This window comes from Carassius carassius, chromosome 24 (genome assembly GCF_963082965.1).
Source record: "Carassius carassius chromosome 24, fCarCar2.1, whole genome shotgun sequence".
In the NCBI taxonomy this organism is placed as follows: Eukaryota; Metazoa; Chordata; class Actinopteri; order Cypriniformes; family Cyprinidae; genus Carassius; species Carassius carassius.
The window spans coordinates 5,634,300-5,652,047 of NC_081778.1; the positions used below are offsets into that span (position 1 = coordinate 5,634,300).

The 17,748-nt window shown below is 38.1% G+C and overlaps 1 protein-coding gene across 1 annotated transcript in view; it reads left to right on the top strand.

Annotated features, from left to right (window-relative positions):
* Positions 1-17,748, top strand: part of ascc3 (activating signal cointegrator 1 complex subunit 3) — a 218,019-nt gene that overhangs the window by 1,385 nt on the left and 198,886 nt on the right. The window contains exon 3 of the mRNA XM_059507374.1: positions 6,931-7,081. Coding sequence (XP_059363357.1) covers positions 6,931-7,081 — 151 coding nt within the window. The remainder of the gene's footprint in view (positions 1-6,930; positions 7,082-17,748) is intronic.

Below are 17,748 nucleotides of genomic sequence, written 5' to 3' on the forward strand. Positions count from 1 at the left end.
AACATTTATTATTATTATTATTATTATCAAAACAGCTAAAAACTAAAGTTGTGCTGCTTAATATTTTTGTGGAAACCCTGATATGTTTTTACTTTGAATTGAAAGTTCAAAAGAACAGTAATCTATTCTTCCTGGATAAAAGTCCTGAAGCACATTCTAGGGACCAGGAGGCCTACATGAGGTTGTTTTTTCATGTTAACGTCAGATTCAAATGGGACAGTGTTGCAGGTGTAGATGGGGTCTAAAATGGTTTGAGATTTGGTAGGTTTCTGACAAAAATATAAAAAATTCAGTCAATATAGCCACTTCACTAAAATAAAAGATATTTCCTCTTGAAATAGTGAAACAGGTTACCAAATCACTGGAAATCCAATCTTAAAAATGGAAATGTAACAGAAACAGGAGTGTGTCTTGGCTGAACAACATAATTTCAGGTTAGACAGCATTTTAGATTTTAAACTTGCAGAACCCCCGCCTAAAAAAACATAATACTACCCTGGCACTCACAACACCATGGGACTGTGATGGTGTCTTTGCACGGGCAAGCCTTAGGAAATGTATTATTATTATGGCGTCATGTCCACTGCTTGGAACAGAATCAACAAAAGTTAGCAAATTAAACCAATGGGTTAGCTGTGATATATAGATTAAAGTGGATTTAAGGCCACAGATATTTCTGTAAAGTGCTGTTTTATGCTGATAATATCAGCCTACAGATTTATATCGCTTTAATTAATAGCTTTTGTCTCTTTGAAATCTGATGTCCTCTGTCTGTACTTCATTTAATCGTGTTTCTTTGACCTTGAGAGTGTGATTCAAAGTGTATTAAACAAGCTTTGACTGCTCTGTTTCTCTTTAATCTCTCTCTCTTGACTTTGCTTTTATTGGGATTTTGTTGGAAGCAGAAAGCCACACCTCAGTTCCTGGCTCGTCTCTAAATTCAGGTTTCTTTATCGCCACTGCTGCTGTTTTTGGACAGAGAGCACAGGGTGCAGGTTTGTCCAAGCGCTCACTCATAGTGCTGAGTTTGAGAGGGCACTGAAGTGCAGATACAGTGGCATGGTGTTAATTTACTTACTGACCTGGTGACATGACCTATTGATCAGACATCACAAACCAAGGCCCTTATTCAAATAACCCTTTCACTGTACCCTTCACTGTACCCTGAAACAGCTTATTGAACAAAATAATAATTATAATACATTTGAAAGAAACTGGATTTAATTCATTTTATTTTATTGGTTTGTAAGAAGTCGGATCTGAGGGGGCTTTCACAGTAGCTTATTTGGTGAGCACCTGGGTCCATTTGACACCAGAGATCGGTTCGTTTAGATATGAACGCTGTTTTCTGTACTGTACGCACACTAGGGATGGGCATGATTAATCGACGATCGATAATTGATCGTTAAGAATTTCTTCCATCACGTTAATTTGTTATCGATTAAACTAATGCATTTTTTTATCTAATGCAGGTTGCGTTGCGTAGTCTGAGTCTTGAAGCAATTAAATGAATTTCACTGTGTGGCAGCAATTAAATATTTTACCACCAGGGTGCAATATTTGACACCCTACTCGATTATCTGTGATCTTCCGTTTTGATTTCAAAAGAATAATCATGAAGAGGTCACGGCGAAGTGTGGCGTGGGACATTTTGATTTAAAAAGCGAAATAGTTCACTGCAAACATTGCGATGCCGTGCATAAGTACAAAATGTCCACGACTCAAATGATGTACCACTTAAACAAAGTGCATCCGTCCCTTGTAAATGTCGTTGGCGGTGCATCCTGCTCTCAGTCTCAACCTAGCATCAAGTTGGCGTTAGCACGGACTCGGAGCCGTGATGCACAACGAGCAGAGAAAATTACCCAAGGGATCTGCAAGTTCATTGAGATGGATATTCTGCCCTTAAGTATTGTTGAGGGCAATGGTTTTCAAGAACTGATGCATTTATTGGAACCAGCTTATCAAATTCCATCACGACGTACCATCACCAGACTGGTAGAAACTCACTACGAAGAACGAAAGCAGCAGCTGTTAAAAGAATTGACCAAAGCTGAGAGAGTTGCTCTAACTACAGACTGCTGGACTGCTTTAACAGCTGAGAGCTACATCACCATAACCTGCCACTACATCAGTGATGACTGGCAAATGAGCTCAGCGGTCCTGCTCACAGAAAGCCTGCCAGGCCAGCGTACAGCTGACCACCTCGCTGAGAAAATTAATGGAGCTGTAGAGCAGTGGGGACTTAAAGGCCGAGTTATTGCATGCGTTCATGTCAACGCGGCCAGTATTGTAGCTGCCAACAGTCCCACCAGAGTGCCTTGGATTTCCATTGCCTGCTTTGCACACACCCTCCAGTTGGCCATAAATGACGGATTTGCACTGTATCTTTATTGGGTAATATCAGCGGCTAGTAAACTCGTTAGCCACTTTAATCACAGCACTACAGCAACCAAAGCACTGCAAAAGAAACAGGAGCAAATTGGCCTCGCAACTCACCGGATTACCCAGTCGTGTAAAACATGGTGGAACTCCGTGTGCGAGATGTTTGATCGGCTGGTGGAGCAGCATTGGGCTGTTGTTGCTGTGCTGTCGGACCGAACCGTGACCAAGCTTCAAGATGCCAGGATCCTGGAGTTGAAGGATGATTACTGACGGCTGATGGAGAACACATAGCCCGTGCTGTCAGCACATAAATGTGCCACCACGGTTATGTCTGCAGAGAAAGACGTCTCCATCTCGAACACTTATCCAGTCACCTTCGGCCTCATCAATATCCACCTCATGTGCAGTGAAGGAGACGGGCCCAGACTCATCGAATTCAAGACAGAATTGCGTTCATCTCTCATCCAACGAATGAATGTAAGCTAAACTTTTTGTCTTAGTTTACATATACATAAGTACATGGATCCTTTCTGTTATCTGCATGTTACCTTTTTAGATTTAAGCAGTAAGCCCCGCAAAGAATAAAACTGTTACTCCATAAAAATATTCATTTTAATATTTATTTTATTCATAAAATAAACAATAAAAAATACAACGTTGATTCCCAATCATATATTTATACAGATTGAGTCTGGTGAGTTTGTGTCATTCGCCCCCATGATCTCATCAATGCTGGAACCTCGTCACAAACACCTGGGCTTTCTTACACCAACACAGAGACTGGCTGCTAATGTGAAACTGGTTGAACTGGGAGAGGCGGTGGGGATCGATAGGGCGGCTATCCAACAGGCTGGGGGAGACGAGGCTGCGTTCTCTGACACGGACGAGGGGAGCACAAACACTGAAGTCGCGAATTCCCAGTCATCTGCTATGGCAACGTCAGTTCCCTCAGAGCGGGTGTTTTCGGCGGCTGGACTGACGGTCACCAGGTTGCAGTCGCGTCTGACCCCAGATCATGTCAACATGCTTTTTATTTTTCTCAACAAAAATCCGTAGATTCGTGCAGAAGTTGTACGCTAGTTACTAAAGTTAGTTATTTTTCATGAGACTTTAAGTATCATAATTTGTTAAGTTAGCGTAATTGTTAGGTAGGCTAATATCTGGCCTTTTTTCTGGCTTGGATAGTTTTGAGTTACATTTTGACAAAACATGTCAGATCTAAGTATTATTATGTTTTTTTACGTTATTGTTTAACATGATTCTTTTATTATTATTATTATTATTATTTTGGAACAAAAGAGGTCTCTGTTTAAGAATGCCGGCTCGCAGCTGCAGGTTCCGCTGCTTTAGAGCACCACATATGCACGCGCATATATGTTCGGTTTGCCTGAACGTAGTTTAACTGTCTGCCACAAGTTGATCTTGTAATAAAGGTCTCACCGAGGAAAAACACGCTGTATTTTAGTGTTCATTGCATTTTTGAATCATAAAAATTAAATAATTAATTACATTATAAAAATATTAATGAATAATCGATAGTCAATCGTTAATTCTCCCGACGAAAAGAAAATTTAATCGAATGCCCATCCCTAACGCACATGCAAACTACCGGAGTCTGCTTGAAAAGGGTTGTCTGGGGCGAAAGTCATGTGAACATTAATGATGTATGAATTGGTCAATTTGTGTATTCATGTGCTTACTCACTTGCTTTCCTGATACGCTTGACTGACACGCTGCAGCAAAAAGAGAATTTTATATTGAATTTCTGTTCACAGAAATTGACTCCCGCATTCTTTTGAACCCTTTGAATTACAGTCGTGATGGATGTATGTGCAGTTTTGTGTTAAAACTTTAGAAATCAATCAACGTTTTCAAAATCCAAAGTACAGTAAAGTTAAGAGCAAGCATCTATTCATTTAGCCATCTTCTGAGAAGTCAAATTTAAAAGATGATTAAATATGTTGAGACCACTCATTTGCATACCAACATCTTTGACAGCTGTTAATGCTCAATCACTGTTTTAGATCGACTAATTGTAAAACTGTATAACACTCAAACCGAAAGCATAAATCTAGACTATGTGCTGCTGGTTTCAGAGCAAAATGCAAAACTGACATTTAATTCACTGACATGCTTCACTCGGCAGTACTAAACCTGGCAGCACATATACTTACTTCAACCCGGCAAAATAAAAGCATGCTGATTTTAGGTTTGAAAAAAAAAAAGTCACATTATGTACAGTCGTGGCCAAAAGTTTTGAGAATTACATAAATATTGGAAATTGGAAAAGTTGCTGCTTAAGTTTTTATAATAGCAATTTGCATATACTCCAGAATGTTATGAAGAGTGATCAGATGAATTGCATAGTCCTTCTTTGCCATGAAAATGAACTTAATCCCAAAAAAACCTTTCCACGGCATTTCATTGCTGTCATTAAAGGACCTGCTGAGATCATTTCAGTAATCGTCTTGTTAACTCAGGTGAGAATGTTGACGAGCACAAGGCTGGAGATCATTATGTCAGGCTGATTGGGTTAGAATGGCAGACTTGACATGTTAAAAGGAGGGTGATGCTTGAAATCATTGTTCTTCCATTGTTAACCATGGTGACCTGCAAAGAAACGCGTGCAGCCATCATTGCGTTGCATAAAAATGGCTTCACAGGCAAGGATATTGTGGCTACTAAGATTGCACCTAAATCAACAATTTATAGGATCATCAAGACCTTCAAGGAAAGCGGTTCAATTCTTGTAAAGAAGGCTTCAGGGCATCCAAGAAAGTCCAGCAAGCTCCAGGATCGTCTCCTAAAGAGGATTCAGTTGCGGGATCGGAGTGCCACCAGTGCAGAGCTTGCTCAGGAATGGCAGCATGCAGGTGTGAGCGCATCTGCACGCACAGTGAGGCCAAGACTTTTGGAAGATGGCCTGGTGTCAAGAAGGGCAGTAAAGAAGCCACTTCTCTCCAAAAAAAACATCAGGGACAGATTGATCTTCTGCAGAAAGTATAGTGAAGGGACTGCTGAGGACTGGGGCAAAGTCATATTCTCCGATGAAGCCCCTTTCCGATTGTTTGGGGCATCTGGAAAAAGGCTTGTCTGGAGAAGAAAAGGTAAGCGCTACCATCAGTCCTGTGTCATGCCAACAGTAAAGCATCCTGACACCATTCATGTTTGGGGTTGCTTCTCATCCAAGGGAGTGGGCTCACTCACAATTCTGCCCAAAACACAGCCATGAATAAAGAATGGTACCAAAACACCCTCCAACAGCAACTTCTTCCAACAATCCAACAACAGTTTGGTGAAGAACAATGCATTTTCCAGCACGATGGTGCACCGTGCCATAAGTCAAAAGTGATAACTAAGTGGCTCGGGGACCAGAATGTTGAAATTTTGGGTCCATGGCCTGGAAACTCCCCAGATCTTAATCCCATTGAGAAATTTGTGGTCAATGCTAAAGAGGCGGGTGGACAAACAAAAACCCACTAATTCTGACAAACTCCAAGAAGTGATTATGAAAGAATGGGTTGCTATCAGTCAGGATTTGGCCCAGAAGTTGATTGAGAGCATGCCCAGTCGAATTGCAGAGGTCCTGAAAAAGAAGGGCCAACACTGCAAATACTGACTCTTTGCATAAATGTCATGTAATTGTCGATGAAAGCCTTTGAAACGTATGAAGTGCTTGTAATTATATTTCAGTACATCACAGAAACAACTGAAACCAAGATCTAAGCAGTTTAGCAGCAAACTTTATGAAAACTAATATTTATGTAATTCTCAAAACGTTTGGCCACGACTGTACAGTGTGAGTACTAAACCAAGTCTCTGGGTGGTTTAATGAGAACCAGGCCAAAAAAACTTGTGTGTATAACGTAAATAAAATTTCACAATATTACTGTTTTTGCTAAACATTTTGATCAAGTAAATGCCGCCTTGGTGAGCATAAGACTTCTTTCAGCAGAACAGAACCCAGGAAATTAAAAAAATATTAAAATGTTTTGTTACTTTTTTGTCAATTATTATTCTATAAATTCTTGTCTATCATCTCTGAAAATATCTTGGCAAAATTCACTTGTTTAGTGCAGAAAAATAACAATTTATTGCAGCAAGCAGAAAAGGCTTTCTCTCATGTTAAGAACACACTGCGGAGGTGCTTTCTCTTAACACCACAAAAACAGTTAACCTATTAAAATAAATCATGTGACGTATATAATAATGGTGTATCAATGCACGTTTCCCGTCACCCGTCTCACTTTAAACCTGTTTTCTCAAAATTCTATTCCGTAAAATCATAACTATCAGCCAACTTCAGGTAGCCATAACTTTTTGTTACGTTCTAGTTTTGGAAAGGCCTTGAACAAAGCTTTCATATTGCATCAAAACCTAAAAAAGGTAAAATCTCACCATGTGTTGGGTTTTCCTAGATTGCATTACATATATATTCACACACACACACACACATATATAATAATTTTTTTTTATATAAACAAGTGTTCATTGAAATGTCCTTTCTGTTTGAATTTAAGTTTTGTTGAATGCAACTTTCTGCAGAGCAAGCGCCTGAAACGGCAGGAAATATTTGCCCGAGACGGCCTGACATGGCAGAAGATAGTTATGTTCTTCACCCAACATCTGGAGAAGAAAGATCAGCCGGCAGCCACTCATGAGTTAAAGAATATCCTCCAAGCAGCCAAACAGATCGGTAGGTAATTCATATCTCCGGTGTGTTTGAAAAATTTACAGTAAAGTGCACTTTACAAACTGTCGCAGGTGGGCTCTTTCAGTGCAGACAGCATCATTGATTTTAATTGAAGTTAGTTTTGTTGTAACAAACCAAATGCTTCTGGTGTAGATAGTGTAACTGTAGGTTATGTTTGCCAAACGCATCTTAATGTGAGTATAATGATAATGTTATGATTTGTTCATTAAAGGGGACATAACACATACATTTTCGCCAATCTCATGTTAATCTTGAGTACATATATAGTAGTATTGCATCTTTCATATCTCAGAAGAGTCTTTAGTTTTATCAGATTTATAAAATAAAGATACAGCTTCACAATTCTCTCCGAAAACAGCCGAATTCCTGGAGGTATGCCATGGGCGGAACTTTAAACTTATTTGGAAACTTATCCAAACCTGGAAGGAGTATATTTGGCACAGAAATACTCTGTCAATTGTCCAAATAATTTTTTTAAAATCTTTGGCTATGTTTAGCATGAGAATCCATCTATTTAACAATGTAAATAACTCCAAATGCATAAGATAGCATTAGAGCCCCTTTTAAATCTTATTCATAATGTAAAGCTGTTTTTTGCACTATTGACAGACTAATAATTGATTTCTCATTATTCTATGAACATATGCCTATATTTTTATTTTGACATTCTGGGTGGTGTGCTACTTGCAGTTATATTGCTTGCAAAAATGCTCATGTTTGCAGAGCACACTTAATACCACTTAAGGTTAAATAAACTGTGTCTTTTATGTATCATGGTCTGGTAACAAGTCTAAACATTTCTCATGCATGCTCAGAAATTGGGGAACAAGTTAACTAACTTAGTCTGAACAGGCTGACAGACTTATTAAAAATGCAAATTCATTCTCTGCCAGCAGTAGGAACTTTTGGAGTGGCAGACCTAGACGTTTCGCGGAAATGCTTGCAAAGTAGCGCAGCGCTCAAAAACGCTACTTTAACAGGCATCATAGGAAAGATTAAATAAAAATGACATCGAAGATTTTCTGAAGAGAGTCGGTTCCCTTCATAGATAAATTCATTAAAACACCTTTGCCGCATTTTGAAATGTGCAGTGCTCAAGTTTATTCAACGAAGTCAAATCCTTTTGGAAAATCTATTTGTAGCGGTTAGTTTTGATGTGGTGGGCCGCCACAAATAAATCAATGTATGGGAAACACTGTAGTTATAGACAAATTGAGAGAAGAGACGTCACGATTCCGTTACTTGCAGCTGCGCGCCCATATTGGTGGCAGAAAAACACTGGGAACAAATGGAGGGAAATGGGTGAAATCCATGGAATATGAGAAAAACCGTGGTTGTCAGAATCGGAAAGCAAATCATATTTATAGAATACTGTCATCAAAGAAGCCATCTGAAGCTAAACGCAGACGTTTAAGCAGACAGTCTATGGATGCAACCTGCTGTGATTACCCTTCTTTTAAAGCATAAATTTGATTTAAACAATAGGTCTACAAAATATTCAGATATGCAGTTTATAGGGGACATATTGTATTAGCCCTGCAGTTACTGCATGAAATAGCCTACTATTTAAACCTCAAAGACTGAGACAGCAGCCCGCGGCTAAAAATAACTGTTGTTCTTTAATGTTTAATAACTTTTGAAACGCTAATCCTATCTGAACGCTTTAAAAAGTGATGTAAAGCTGAGATTCTCCGTAAAGCCCAAGGTATCCCATTTCTTTCATTTGGATATTCAGAGGCACTGTAGTGTACGTGATTACGTCATCATATTTTGACAACATTGATTCGTTAGTCCCACCTCCGTGCCCAGATTGGTTCAAACTGTCCCATATTCAACCAATAAGCATAGGTTTTGGTCATTTGAACTACTATTTAACATATTTCTTTGGAATTATGAATGAACACAAAGTGAAAGTAAAGTCTGTCGTGCATGCCTGAATACAAACACAAAACATATTTGCATGAGAAAACTCTCCGAAAAAGCCCAGAAAAACACACGACAGAGTACTTTGACATAAAACAAATAAAAAAACAAGGATGAAACAATGGTACATGTCTGATAAAGCACTGCAATTTATGCCTTCGCGTTGCTAGGCGATGTCCCGGTAAAATCACTCCTGATGCAGATTACAGACCGTAATCCAGGATCGATCATGTATATTATGTATTTTAAGTAAATAATTATTATATAGTTCATAAAGATAATTTGCACTTTTTTTCTGTTGCACTGAATATTATTCACTCGTTTTGTGTGTAGTTTTTGAATCATTTGCACTGTTTGTGTTTATTGTTCATATTCAGATTAAAATATATTAAAAAAAAAAAAATATATATATATATATATATTCTCTGAAGAGAAAAAAAACGGTTTGGTTTTTATGTAACACTCTTTCCATTTTCTTTAATCCTTAAATGTTTTTGGACACATCTCTATTTTTAATAAACAAAATAGGCCTTTTTTCACTTAAAAGGGCAGATAACAGTATTGTAATAAATGGTTATAACTTGCTTGGGGAATGTTATATGTAAACTATTTTATTTGGAAGTATAAAACACCCATATACAACTTTATAAAGAAAAATATCCAAACTTTAGGAGTTTCTGTTTGAGTACACAGTAAAAAAAAACACCCTATTGTTGCTTTGTGTTTTTCTTAAAATTCTGTAATTTAATTAATTCATAGAGAAAATTAAAGGAAAATTAAGACTTTAAATTAATTAAACCTAAACCTCAAGTTCTTCTATTTATAATAATATATGGCACTTGATGCTGATCCTGTGGCTCAGTGGTAGAGCATTGCATTAGCAGTGCAAAAGGTTGTGGGTTTGATTCCCAGGGAACACGTTAGGTAAAAAATGTTAGCCTGAATGCACTGTGAGTCATTTGGATAAATGCTAAGCATCTCTCGGGGAACTCCTTCAAGACTGTTGGAAGACCATTTCAGGTGACTACCTCTTGAAGCTCATCAAGAGAATGCCAAGAGTGTGCAAAGCAGTAATCAAAGCAAAAGGTGGCTACTTTGAAGAACCTAGAATATGACATTTTCAGTTGTTTCACACTTTTTTGTTATGTATATAATTCCATATATAATTCCACATGTGTTAATTCATAGTTTTGATGCCTTCAGTGTGACTCTACAGTTTTCATAGTCATGAAAATAAAGAAAACTCTTTGAATGAGAAGGAGTGTCCAAACTTTTGGTCTGTACTAGGGCTGCACGATATTGGGAAAAAATGACATTGCGATATTTTATTTTTTTCTGCGATATATATTGCGATATTTTTTCTTACAAACAAAAATGGGGTGAGCACACTTACATTCTCATTTCGTGTTGTTTGAAAACGGCTCGCTCTCTCTCGGTCTCTCTCTCTCTCAATTCAATTCAATTCATATTGCTTTATTGGCATGACATACAAAGGTACATATTGCCAAAGCATTGTACATAGCAGAATAGAAACAAACAAAACAAAAATACATATATATTCATAAGAAAAAAAAAATTACATGCAAAAAAAAACCATATACATTTCTATAAACATTGATGGTACTTCTAATGTACTCTCTGTCTGTCTCTCTCGCGCGCGCGCGCTCTCTGTCTCGCGCGCGCGCGCGCTCTCTCTCTGTCTCTCTCGCGCGCGCTCTCTCCCTGTCTCTCTCGCGCGCGCTCTCTCCCTGTCTCTCTCGCGCGCGCTCTCTCCCTGTCTCTCTTGCCCGCGCGTGCGCTCTCTCTCTGTCTCTCTCTCTCTCGCGCGCGCTCTCTCTCTCTGTCTGTCTCTCTCGCGCACTCTCTCTCTGTCTCTCTCACGCTCCCTCTCTCTCTGCCCTGTTAAACTTGCATGTGGTTTTCAGTCCTGTCAATTATAAACTTTCACTCTATGATGGTTAAGCTGTGCAATTAATCCGCGAATCACACTGTCAAGGGCAGGGGAGTAGCTGGCCCGTACAGTTAATGAATAACGGATCAACTACGACTGCGATGTGACTATTGTGGATTCGTACATCGCGATATCGATGCTTAAACGACACATCGTGCAGCCCTAGTCTGTACCAGGGAACTACACTAACTTTTTCCACTGGTGGCACTTGCGCTACTAACTTTTTCAGTTACTGGCGCAAAACATGATTTGGTCGCACAAATTATTTATAGTATAGTAATTACTGGATAATAATGAACAATAATGAAACCGTATTGCATACAGATGTGCTTTTTATTTTACTTGCCATCTTTTAAACCACATGTCGTCTTGTTCTATTTCTTACAGTACACACAGTGCATTGCTCCGTCTTGTAGCTGGGGTTAGAGGGGCCCTGGTGCAGGTTGTACAGTGGGCCCTGTTTAAAATTGTTTAATTTGTACTGTATGTTCATTCTATTTATTTATTTGTGCTATTTACATAATGTTTACATATTTTTAAGTTTGTTTTTGTTAATTTAAAATAGCACTGCATAGTCTTCACTGTAAAACAAAATACACAATCAAACCAAAATGTATTCAGACACCTTCAACATTTCTCACATTATCAGGGTTAAACTGTGTCAGAACAAATTAATCTTAATGTCAGATAACTTTGATAGAAAGATATGTAATGGAATCAACCAAAACTTCAGACAACTGTCAGTATGACAATATCTACACAAATATCAATACTTTGTTGAACAATTACCAAGCAAGCAATGGTTAATTTTGTTCAGTCTGTGATGTGAAAAGGTTGCATTAGCAATTAAAGAAACTAGTAAAACAATATAATCAATTCTATCTGATTTTTGGATTGACTTTGGATAAATTCTTGTTAAAACTTCAAAGTAATTCAATCAAGAGCAGTGAGTGATTTACTTTCATTTTCATACATTAAAGACACCGACAGCAGAGCTAGTAAATTAGGCGCGGTCCCCTTAAGAGACAAACGCATCCATTATAATGATACACATCCGATTTCTTTCTCAACTCTTGCACCCTGAACACCAGAACACCGCGATGCTGAATTGAGCTCTTTCGCTTTTCGCTCATTTTTTTCTGTTTATTTAAACCGCGATTTGTATTTGTTCGTTCAGGTGCAGGATGACGCAAACGTCCTGAAGGAGAGCTCGGTTCAGTGTTGTTGTCCGTGAGACGCGGCTCTCTCTCTCGCACCGAACACAGCGCGAGTCACCAGCTACTCAGTTCAGCTTTCCCGCATCGCGGGGCTGAAGCCAACTTGATGTGTTGAATGCTCGGAGCACGTTATAAAACGTATTCTTTAAATACACATTTCTGTTTTAATAAATGCTCTTATTAAATCATAGCATAACACATAAGTAGGTACAAAAATAATCGATACAATTGCGACCCCATAAAAATTTGGGTCGCAATGGGATTTCAAAAGGTCGCATATGCGACCATTTTGGTTGCAGTGTAGTTCCCCGTGTACTGTATATACAGTACAGACCAAAAGTTTGGAAACATTACTATTTTTAATGTTTTTGAAAGAAGTTTCTTCTGCTCATCAAGCCTGCATTTATTTGATCAAAAATACATAAAAAACAGTAATATTGTGAAATATTATTACAACTTAAAATAAAAGTTTTCTATTTGAATATTCTTAAATTATTCCTGTGATGCAAAGCTGAATTTTCAGCATCATTACTAGGGCTGCTCCGATCACGATCGGCCGATCGTTAATGCGCATCTCATCAGTAAAGCTGGTTCTCTAATCAGCGGTAAATTTCACATAGAGCAGCTGTTACTACACAGAGCTGTTGTTAACTGAGAAGATGCGCAAATCCACGTTCATTTTCAGTGTTTATTTGCACATCTTCTCAGTGAACAACGGCTCTGAGGGAAACCACGCACCTGAGGGAATTTACCGCTGATTAGATAACCGGCTTTACTGACGAGATGCGCATCAACGATCGGCCGATCTTGATCGGAGCAGCCCTACTCATTACTCCAGCCTTCAGTGTCACATGTAACATCCAGTCTATCACATGATCATTTAGAAATCATTCTAATATTCTGATTTATTGTGAGTGTTGGAAACAGTTCTGCTGTCTAATATATTTGATGAATAAAAGGTTAAAAAGAACTGCATTTATTCAAAATAAAAATAAAAATTTCTAATAATATATATTCTAATAATATATTTTCTTTACTATCACTTTTTATCAATTTAACACATCCTTGCTGAATAAAAGTATTGATTTTATTTTAAAAAAAGAAAAAAAAAAGTACTGACCCCAAATTACTGACCAGTAGTGTATATTGTTATTACTAAATATTTATATTTTAAAACATAGCTTCTTTTTTTTTCTTTTTTTTTTTTTTACTTTTTATTCATCAAAGTATCCTAAAAAAGTATCACATGTTCTGAAAAAATATTAAGCAGCAGAACTGTTTCCAACTTTGATAATGAATCATCATATTAGAATGATTTCTAAAGGATCATGTGATAATGATCCTAAAAATTCAGCTTTGCATCTCAGAAATAAATGATAATTTAAAGTATAATAAATTTAAAAACAATTATTTAAAATTGTAATAATATATCACATATTACATTTTTTTCTGTATTTTTGATCAAATAAATGCAGGCTTGATGAGCAGAAGAAACTTCTTTCAAAAACATTAAAAATAGTAATGTTTCCAGACTTTTGGTCTGTACTGTGTATATATACACAATACAGACCCTACTTCCCACCATGCCCTGCGCGAGCCCCTCTTCACATGGAACACGGCGGGACTGAGGAAGTTCCCTCGCCACAGTCCCATGGTGGATGTTACCACAAAAGCCCAAATAATGGCACACTTCAGCTTTGTACACCGAACCAGGAACAAGGACAATTCTTTCATCCTCCATTACTAGCAGCGAATAGCGGTATTAATGCTAACATTAGTGGTGTGCCCTAATGCTAGCATTTCCTGTTACTCTCATTGTCGTTCAGAGATGAAGACTGCCATCTAGCGGTCGGGATGTAAAATTAAAATGAAACAACTGACATGACTCTTGTATGAATTATATATTTTTTTCAAATATCAATATTCCGCTTTTGAGAATCGATACAGTATCGCCAATACTCACGTGTATTGATATTTTATTACACCTTTAATATGAACAAAAGTGCAATAACATTTGGTTTGCAAACACTTTAAACAAATAAGGTGCTTTTTTACATAGTAGCAGTTAAAATATTTATTTTAAATCTTAACTTATAACATTAATGCAATTAAATTAAATATAAAACCAGCTATTTGTCACTGCCAGGACATATTTTATAGTTTGTTATAGAAAAACAAGATTCAGAGCCTTGATCATAACATTATAACAGGCACCTTCCTGTTAGAGACCTGTGCGATCGCAGGACCCATCGCAGCAGAGTGCGGCGCAGGACAACACTTGATGGGCGGGTAGAGACTCGTGTGTGCGGGAGAATCATTAGGGTGTGCTCACGCAAGGCAGTCTTAACTAGGGATGGGCGTTTTCCACAAATATCACATTCGAATATTTGAGCTCACAAAAAACGAATATTCGAATATTCATTTATTTAAATAAAGTTTAATGAGTCAGACGTTATTTTTCAGCAACATTTCTTTTCGTCATTTTGAACAAGCTTACACACAATAAGCTTGAACATTACACATCATGTTTTGTAGCTGAAAACCTTTAACAATGCGTGCGTGCAAACAAACAAAAAGTACAGATTAAAAGCAAAAAAAAAAAAAAAAGTGAACAAAGAAAAAACGTAAAGCAGCCTGCAGCAATTAGGCTATTGTACAGAATGTAGCTTACACTTAACTTTTAAACTGTCAGCAAATCTTTTTTTTCTTTTTTTCTATTGTTTCAAATGTTCTTGTTAAGAAATACGGGCATGTAAACATGATCGGGGGAAAGTCGGCTCCTTATCCTGTTAACAATAAGGCCGGCCATGGAGAAAACGCACTCTGACGACACAGACGTTGTCGGGACTCACAAATAACGGTGTGCTAAGCGAATAAGTTTTGTGAAGCGCTTCGTGTTTTCGTTTCATTACTGAATGGGATCCTCATCTGGTGGAATACATAGCTCCAGCAAGAACTGTTCCCACTCGTCTCGGCTGGACTCTCTGTAATCATCGCTGGAGAACTGCCTCAGCCTTCTCCGACGAGTGGGCATTGCATCCTCTTCATCGTTGGTGACGCACCACTCGCATCAAGGAAAATGCTCTGATAATGTTAAAAAAAGTTTTTTTTTCTTCTCTCATGTTTTCATCGAGAAACCTTAGATGTTTGTGCCGAGGGTCTAGGGCAGACGCGAGAAGAGGAGTTTTCACTGCATTCTCCAAGTTAGCGGTGTTTATTCGTTGCTTGAGAGATGCCGCAACAATGTTCTTGAATTCGGTCACTTTCTGTGATTCTCCACGGCATATTTGAAGTACTGTAGAAGACCGCAGTTCTTAGGGGGCGTTCACATATGGCGTCTTTTGCATGCTCAAGGTTGTTTTTCCAATGTAGGCGTGCGGTATGCGCGCTCATAATGGAAGCGACGAGGTCGCGATGCGCACGCGGTGCGACGCGGTCCCGTTTTTTCCAGGCGCGTCTGCACTGCATCGAGTTAAAAACATCTCAAGCGCAACGCATGTCATGTGACAAGAACCAAACATTCAGCTTCATCCTTTCCCGTAACAACGTTGAAAGCTCAGCCAAGATGAAGGAACTGCTGATCATAGCTGTATATGGATTGCCATTTTGAAATAAATTTAGTAGCAGAGCTACTGAAAGCGATTTTTTTTGTGCTGCAAATCCATTTATCCTTTGCTGAAATTTCCGCGTCTTCATGGAGAGAGCGCGTCATTGTTGCTTGGCCTCAGGAGCGCTTCTGCCCGAGCGCTTTGGAAAGAAGGAGAAAGCGGCATGCATAGCCTTTTCCACGTTTTATTAGGCGCGATATGTGAATGGCCCCTTATTCATTCATTAATTATTTTTTGCTTGCATACACCTTCAAATATGCCGTGTAGAATCACAGAAAGTGACCAAATTAGGTTTTATTGTGATTTTTTTTTTCTTTTTTTCGAAATTCGAATATAATTTTTATTTATCGAATAATTAGAGCAGAACGAATATTCGAATGTTCGACTATCCGTGCACACCCCTAGTCTTAACCCCCTAAGCCTGCTTCTTTTGACTAGTGTGATCGCTCTGTTTAGCAGTCCCTGGCTCGTTTGGAAGAGGTCAGTGAGTGTGAGCACTAACTGCGCCGAAGTGCAGATCTTCTGATACGTGGTGAATGATTGCATGAATAAATCTGAGCGGCTAAAGTGATAGATGTGTAAAGCAATATATTGTGAGAGGGCCGTGTGTTACCACGTCCCATATTACTCAAAATAATAAATCATATAGTGAACAAAAGCAAGCGCTTCTGCTGTCTTCACGTGCTATCGGACACATCCTATTTCCCGCTTATGAAGTCGTGATTACGAGCTTGTTGCATTCCTTTCTGTTAAAAATAACAGTAGACAGTGGTTTGTGAATGTTGATGCTTAGCCTAAATTTGATTGGGAGCATCCCTCTTGTGACCCATGATTGGTCTGTATGTGTATTTAGAGCCAGTAAGCAACCGACTTTCATAATAATAAAAAACTGTGTTAACACGCGATCAAATAATTATCGGCATTAATCAATTAATTGTGTTAACTTGGCCAGCCCTAGGTAAAATCCAAATTTCTCCATCCATTGTTAAAAAAAAGAAAATAAAACTTTCTAGCCAGCGTTAGTTAAGCAATCAGAGGAATATTTCTGCCTCCACCTAAGCTCCGTCCATAAAAAAACTGTTAACTGACCATAAAGAAACTATTTCACTAGTAAGAATTTTGAAAAGATGTATTCGTTATTTCAGCTTTAAAATGTATCCTAGACATCAGACAAACAGATATAGAAGTAAAAATAACACTTGAAATAACACTTAAAATCTCATGTGATATTGTAAACTTTGAACCTGCAATCACCAGTTTTATTGAATGTCGTCCTCTCTTTTAGCAGCAATTGACTTGAAGGTATTTTGGTCTATTTTCCCTCATAAAACAGCTTCATTTCATTTGATTTCTTTTATTTTTACATTTTCATTCTTGCTTCAGGTCAGATAATGAAAATAATAAGATTCTTCTAAAACACATTTTACTGAGAGTCATTGTGTTCACAGCCTGAACATTTATTTATGCATACTAAAGACTTTATCAAAGGTTTTGTAACCCTTTCTGGGCCTGTGGGCATCCACGTTTCTTTGTTCATACACTTGTGCGGGAAAATAAAAATTGAAATTAAATTTTCAAAATTCAATTCAGTAATCTTTTACCATATGTCTTCTGGTAAAGGATGGCAGCAATTTTTTTTTTTTTTTGCAGCAACTTTGATGTGGTTCATTTTCTTTTTAATACAGTGAAGAACTAATCAAATCCAGCACTGGTAGTAGGGTTACTGAACCACCTTAAGTTCAGGATCATTTTCCACAAGTCATCAGCTCACTTAGCATCTAATGATTCATGATTATATAGCCACCCCTCACCTGAGTGGCATTCAGTTGTCCTGGTGAATCTAATTCAATTTGATCCCTCATAGCTCTGCTCTGGTTAAATAACCGTGAATGAATCTTGAATCCTTCTCTGTCACTCCGTTTAATCTTGCTGTTTTGGTCCTGTCGTGAA